General features: G+C 44.5%; 1 protein-coding gene across 1 annotated transcript; it reads left to right on the top strand.

Moving 5' to 3' along the window:
* Nucleotides 1–827: 827 nt before the first annotated feature.
* On the top strand, nucleotides 828–6,263 carry Coprs (coordinator of PRMT5 and differentiation stimulator). Its single transcript, XM_023719982.1, has 4 exons — nucleotides 828–848; nucleotides 2,683–2,749; nucleotides 5,102–5,317; nucleotides 5,849–6,263. The coding sequence occupies exons 2-4, from the start codon at nucleotides 2,731–2,733 to the stop codon at nucleotides 6,016–6,018; spliced, it is 405 nt and encodes a 134-aa protein (XP_023575750.1). The 5' UTR covers nucleotides 828–848; nucleotides 2,683–2,730; the 3' UTR covers nucleotides 6,019–6,263.
* Nucleotides 6,264–6,974: the final 711 nt, after the last annotated feature.

Genomic DNA, 6,974 nt, shown 5'->3' with positions numbered 1-6,974 from the left:
GGCGACCCCGGCGTGGGCCGGGAGGCTCGGGTCCTCTTTGGGGGAGGTGACGCGAACCCGCGGGATGGGGACCTGCCTGGGGGGTGCAGAGGCGTGGCGCGTGGGGGCACCGGGAGGGACAGGGGCCTTGTCTCGGAGAACTCAGACCGTCCGTGGGCGCCAGGGGATGCCACATGCGCCATCCCCTCTTCTGTTTACTCAGACCAAAACGTCCAGTTTGACGCAGGTTTTCTAGAAACTTGTTTTTGTGTGCGTCCCAGACAGCTTCTTTTTTTCCCATAATCTTCAATACAGCCATCACCTGCCCCTGTTCACAGTTGATCCCTTGGTCAACAGTGAGCTCCCTGACAATAGGAACTCTGCTGAGGGCTGTTTCCCCAAATGCCTGCCATTGTGCATGGAACGTTACATATGCATATTAACTGAATGGATGGATGGAATGTTTGCTTATGCATCAAACATGGTGTTAAACTCAGGATATGAAAAATGTAGCCATAGGTTTATGAAGAAAATTAGTTTGCCCGAGCATGGTGGCGCCCGCTTGTAATTCCAGCACTTGGGAGGTGAGGTAGGAGGATTGCTGTGAGTTCCAGCCCAGCTCAAACTAGCCAGACAGTCTCAAAAAACCAAACCAAGCCAGACCTAAACAGAAAAGACAATTAGTTTGGGTTGAACAATGGGACAAGATTGATTTTTATCAGAATAGGAAGAATATGGTACTTTTTCTCCAAGGTGAGAAGGGGGAGTGCCTACAAGGGCATAGAAATGAGAATGAATGTGCAGGGCAAATGACTTGGAGTTTGAGTCCCAGGCATGCAGAGAAATATGTTTAACAAGTCCATGGGCAGGTGAGTGAGAGTGTCAACAGCGTGGCTAATTTTGTGCTGGGACAGTGGAGGACTATTGAAGGTTTTGAGCAGATCAGTGATTGCCCCCTGTGAGGCTGGGGAGTGGAGAGGTGTTTAGAAGGCTATGGCAGTGGTTTAGATGAGAAGTCCAGCCCTTTGGTGTAGGCAGCAGTTACCAGTGGTTGGTGGGATAGAATCATTGTTAAACGCTTGCATGAGTAGATAATATTAACTGGGGCGAGAGCCAAGTACAATTTAGGTGTTGGATAAATGGTGAATTTAAATTCAAGAAATGTTACATTCCTGCAGCATGCTAGGAGTTTCTTAAATGTTACTTCATTGTAAGCCTCTTGCAAGGTGAGGTCAGTCACCTCCTATTTCCAGGAGAGGTGACACTGAGTTAATAATGGAAGAGATAGGACTGAAATCAGTCTAATCATTACAGGCTGTGAACATATCTTGTGTATCGTTAAAAAGAGATCTTGGAGGTGATAGGGTACAGACACTTTTTATGAATGTATGTATATATGTATGTATGTAGTCCTAGTGATCCTCCTGCCTCAGCCTTTTTTTTTTCTTTTCTGGTGTAACCGGGGATCAAACTCAGGCCCTTATGCTTGTCAGGGAAGCGCTTATTCCACTGAGCCATCTCCCCAGCCTTGCCTCAGCCTTTTGAGTGCTATGACTATAGGCATGAACTGCCATGCCCAGATTATTTATTTATTGATGGTACTGGGAGTTGAACCTGAAATTTTGTGCCTGCTAGGCAAGCACTCCGCTACCAAGCTACATTCCTAGCTTTTTATTTTATTTTTACATTTTTAGATAGTCTCAGTGGGTTGTTCCGGCTGGCCTCAAACTTGGAATCCTCCTGTCTCATCCTCCTGAATAGAATTACAGGCAGGTTCCACCATGACCTCAGGTCTTAGAAACTTTTCAGGTAATGAGACCAGAGAAATATCTCATTGGTGATGGGGGATTAGAAATTTGCTTTCCGTGCTTAGCATTTGGAGAGGAACTAAAGTTCTGTCCTTCCCATATATCAGTGAAGAGACAATTGGGTGGAAGTTGTTCTATACATAGAATTTTTTGTTTTGAGGTAAGCTATTGTATGTAGTTCAGGCTTGCTGTGAATTTATAGGTCATCCTGCCTCAGCCTTTGGAGTCCTGCGATTACAGGTTTGCGGCTACCATGCCCAGCAAGATGTTAAGTAACTAAAAAGGTAAAAGTGTATAAGCAGGTGGCACCTTCAGCAAACAGCTGCCAACCCCATGGCTGAGGAAACAAAGGGATGAAGTTGGAGTGATTAAAATACATAAGCATGGCTGGGTGTGGTGGTGCACAGCTGCAATCCCAGCACTTGGAAGGTTGAGGCAGGATTGCCACAAAGTTGAGGCCAGCTTGCCCTACGTAATGAGACCTCGCCTATTTATTTATTTAGAGGAAAGGCTTTACAGTTTTGAAGTGTGAACCTCCAAGCAGAGGGTATTGCCCCAGCTGGCTTTGGGTTTCCAGAGCCCAGGGCCCAGAAGAGATGGCCTGTCATTGACCTGGGTCTGCAGGTACTGGCAAAACTGGCAACTGCATTCATTGACTTTGACAGGAAGGTGCTCCCACTGGCATGGGTGAAGAAGTGTTGCTGGGATGGAAGGAACAAGACCTTTCTTTCTCCACGCTTGCTGGGTGTAGGCAGCATCGTGGAAATGGGGGTTGCAGGATCTCATTACTGTGCCCTGAAGGGAGGTGTGGGAGGGTTGCTGCAGCTGCACAGCAATGGCTTGTTTTGGGGCACATCCCAGATCCCGAAGTTCCTGTAAATTACTTTTTCTGCAGGTTGACCTTGCCACAGCTGACCATTCTGGTCCCCAGAGAGAGACTGAGATGGCCATGGATCGACTAGGCAAGTAGATGGCAGGAGTCAAGTGGCTCTTGGGAGAGATGGAGGAAAGATGAGAGGACAGGTCCTGTGCTTTGTTTGCCTCTCCTTACTAGCTGGTCCTTCTCTTCCTCTTCCTCCTCCTCTTTCTCCCCTTCCTCCTCCTCCTCCTCTTCTTCCTCCTTTTCTTTCTCTTCCTCTTCTTTGTTTTTAAAGACAGAATCTCTCTATGTAGTTCAGGCTGGCCTTGAACTCACTATGTAGCTGAGCCTGGCCTGGAACTCGCAGTTATCCTCCTGCCTCAGCCTCCCAAGTGTTGAAGCTGAACCTTTTTGCCACTGCCCTGTATTTCAACCATGCCCTTGTTTAGAAAGGCCTATGGTGCTTCCTTAAGGGATGTTCTGGGCTTTCCTTATGTCTAAAACCACCCCTTCCATAAAAAGGAACAGGTTAGAACAGTGAAAAAAAATACAGGCTTTGGAGCCAGTCAAAAATATTTTTAGTTTCACCCCCAGGTCAGAGGGTCCTTAGCCTTAAGTCATTTAGTGTTTCTTTACTTGTAATGTGGGGCTGATAATATCTGTCTCCTAGGGCAGTGGTAGTGAACCTCTGGCATGTATGCTGCCGCAAACTCTTTGCATTTGCATCGTTAAAAACTGTAAAAGGTTCCCCATTACTGTCCTATACGGTTCTGAGGATTGAAGGAGGAGGATCAAGTACAATAGCCGTTAGCCAGTGATGCTAGATACATTTAATTGTAATCAAATAAAATGAGAAATTAGTTCCTTGGTTACACTGGCTACATTTCATGTGCTCTGTGGTCACCTGTGGCTTGTGCTGTTGAACAGTGCGGAGTATAGAGCATTTCCATCCCTGAAGAGAAGCCAGTGGGTAGTGTTGGTCTAGCTCAAACACCTAACCGATGGTAGTCGCCACAGCTAGTACTTACTGAGTATTCAGCGTGTGCTGGGCACGGCTCTAAGGAGCCTCTTTCTTTAGACTCACAGCAGTGCTATATTACAGATGAGACTGAGGCACAAAGTAAATGTTAAGTTATGGTAAAAGATACATAAATTTACCATTTAAAGCATACAGATTAGTGGCATTTAGTGCAATGACAGTGCTGTGTAGTCCTTACTACTAGTTCCAGAACATTTTTACATCCCAAAAGGAAATCCTGTACACCTATTAAGTAGTCACTCCATTCTTCTCTTTTCTGCCAATCTGCTTCCCATCTCTGCTAATTTACATATTCTGGTAGGCAAATGTGAGTTGACTATAAATAGTCATACAATATGTAGTCTTTTCGTGTCTGGCTTCTTTCAACTCTGCATGTTTTCAAGGTTCATTCACATTGCAGCATGTATCAGCATTTTTAATGGCTGAATGCTTCAATGCATGAATATGACACCTTCTATTGACGGTTCATGCATGGGGGAACATTTGGGGTTGTGTCCTGCTTGTGGTGATTGTGAGTAGTCCTGGTGTGAACATTCTTGTTTTGTAACTACCTACTTTCAGTTCCTTTGTGTCTATTTAGGAGTGGAATTGCTGGGTCGTATGATAATTCTGGGTTTAAGTTATTGAGGAATCAGTTAAGGATGTTTGAGCTCAGTTACACATTGAGTAATTGACAGACCAGAACTGAGCCCGGACATTCTGGTTTTAGACCTCTTGATTGTAACTGTTATTATTGTTATAGTGTTAACAGCTGCTTTCAGGTTGATTCGTAGCCCAGCACCTACCTGGCAATACCATAACCTTCCATGCTGTCCTTCCTCAGACGTTCCCTCCAGCTTCCTCAAGGTCTGGAAGAGGAACACGGAGGCTGCATGTTGTGACTAGACAGGCCATGCTCTTCTGCCTGTTTCTTCTGCTCCTCTCATACTCGCATTCATCTCTAACATGCTCTTCAAGACTGAAGGAAGGAATTGAAGAGTACAATTCAACACAAACTTGTGTTGTGAAAAAGCATATCTTTTGTCAGAGGCCTTTGGCTCACTGACATGCACACCATTTGAAAATGTAAACTGGGCTTAGCTGCCATTGTAAACTATAAGACCTGGCCATTAATGGCCTTAAGACAAAACATCTTATTGAAATGAATTGATTGGGCCAGGGGTATAGCTCAGCAGCACAGTGCCTGCTTGGCAAACACGAGGCCCTGAGTTCAATTCCTGGTACCCAAAAAACCCAAAAAACTGACAAGAAATGATCTACCTTACCTCTAGATATGTAAACAGCAAGTGTGTAGATGACCAAGAGCTCTGCCCACCTGTGTTACTGCCCACTTAGTCTTCCACACATTTTCCAAGCACACAAGCAGGCCTTCCCTGGTGTTTTAGTTTTAAGACCTTCCTGTTGTCGATTTCTTAGCCAGTGGAGCCCAGAGCATCCCTAATGACATTCCTACCCACGGCGAGGACACACATTCTGAAGCTGAAGGCCTTGCTGTGGATGAGGAGTCTGATGGGGAAAAGAATGCCTGGGAGCTGTCAGAAGCAACACGTTGTCCACCCAAGGAACGGACTGCTGATCTTTTTAATGAGGACTGGGATATGGAGTTGAAAGCAGATCAAGGGAATCCTTATGGTAGGTGTGGAGTGGCTGGGATCCTGAGCCAGACCTTTTCAGACCCTCTTTCCAGACTAACCCTGAAGGTAGACAGTTTGGAAAAGGAGGCCATGTGGATGGGTTCAGCCTCGTAGTCACTACAGATCTGAAGTTTTTGTGACAGCTTCTTTTTTTATATTTAACCACAATTAAAAAAAAAAACAACAAAACTGCAAAGTTTGCAGTTGTCTCCATAATGTAGCACTTTGTTTTAACATGGAAAAAATGTTACTCTCTCCAAAAATCTTTGAATTGAATTGAGCAGCTGCAGACAGAAGTGCTCTGTTTTCCACTTGCTTCCTCTACACTGCTAAGAACCTTGTCTGAGAAGCACAAATGGGTTCAGAATGACTGTTTGCAATTCTTTAGGAAAGAAGCACTATGTTTGTATATGTTTGTCTACACATATGTTTGTGTTACTAAACAAAATAGCGGGAGTCTCTGATTGTTTTAACAATCTGCTTTCACCTTTCCTCCTTCCGCTAATCTGCCTTTTGAAACTGCCTGCAGATGCTGATGACATTCAGGGGAGCATTTGTCAAGAGATCAAACCTTGGGTATGCTGTGCCCCGCAAGGAGACATGATCTATGACCCCAGCTGGCACCATCCTCCTCCACTGATTCCCCATTATTCCAAGATGGTCTTTGAAACAGGACAGTTTGATGATGCTGAAGACTGAATGTGGAGCTTTCTGCCCTTTGGCAGGTGGGTCCTGCAGGTGAAAGTCTCTCTTCCTGTTGTTGAGGTGAGATGTACTATTTGAGACAATGTTCTCAGTCATTCCCAAGTCTGGGCTGCACAGTCCTGTTAAATAAGGTCCTACTGTTTCCCCCAGTTCTGTTGTTGTTGTTTTAATGGACTCCTCCTTGGTTTGTGTGAGTATTTGTGTCTGTGTCAGGAGGAGTTGTGTTCTTTATAAATAAAAGTAGGAAAAAAAAAGTGTCTACTATTTCTTGTTTTTTATTAGGTGCTTCTGAACAAGGCCTTACTCCTTCATTTAAAGTACCTGAATTACGTTTTAAGGGTTAAAATATTTAGATTAAACTAGAGAATTATGAATTTAGTCTTAAAAAAAAAACTTACCCATTTTAGAGATGAGGCATGTAAAACCTCTCTAAAACCACACAGTGAGTAGTAGAACAGGGACCTAAGTGCACACAAGTTGTTCTCATTATTTGCCTTGCATGTGTGAGAACATTGAAGCAGGATTTGGGAGCCACACCTTGGTCCCCTAGTGTAAGTCACCTTTGCCTCTTTGACCTGCCCAGGAATTGTCTATTTAACCTCCTTCCCTCCTCATCAGAGCTGAAGAAAAGATTTCAGATACGAAGTCTTAGTAAACTCCACAGCAGATAATTGAGCATTTAACCATTTACTTTTCAGAGGTCTCACGAAGTATGTAAATAATGCAGAGCCATGGGAGGGGAGGTGGCAGCTTTGGCTGTAAGGTGCCTCATGGCCCTATTAGTCCTAGGGAGACAAAATGTCCCTTCCATGATTGCCACAGGGGCAGTTATAGTGGCTGAGCTGGCCACACACACACACACACACACACACACACACACATATAAATAAAAATTTTAAAAATAAATAAATAAAAATAAAACAAAACACCAAATTATCCCTTCCATCACC

This window comes from Octodon degus, unplaced genomic scaffold, assembly GCF_000260255.1.
Source record: "Octodon degus isolate 3935 unplaced genomic scaffold, OctDeg1.0 scaffold00072, whole genome shotgun sequence".
Classification (NCBI taxonomy): Eukaryota; Metazoa; Chordata; class Mammalia; order Rodentia; family Octodontidae; genus Octodon; species Octodon degus.
The sequence above is the reverse complement of the archived record's forward strand: the minus strand, read 5'-3'. Positions and strand labels throughout refer to the sequence as shown.

Excerpts from the sequence above, each read along its gene's own strand:
- Coprs (XM_023719982.1), top strand. Across the intron at positions 5,318-5,848 it reads AGATCAAGGGAATCCTTATG|ATGCTGATGACATTCAGGGG; the intron begins GTAGGTGTGGAG and ends AACTGCCTGCAG.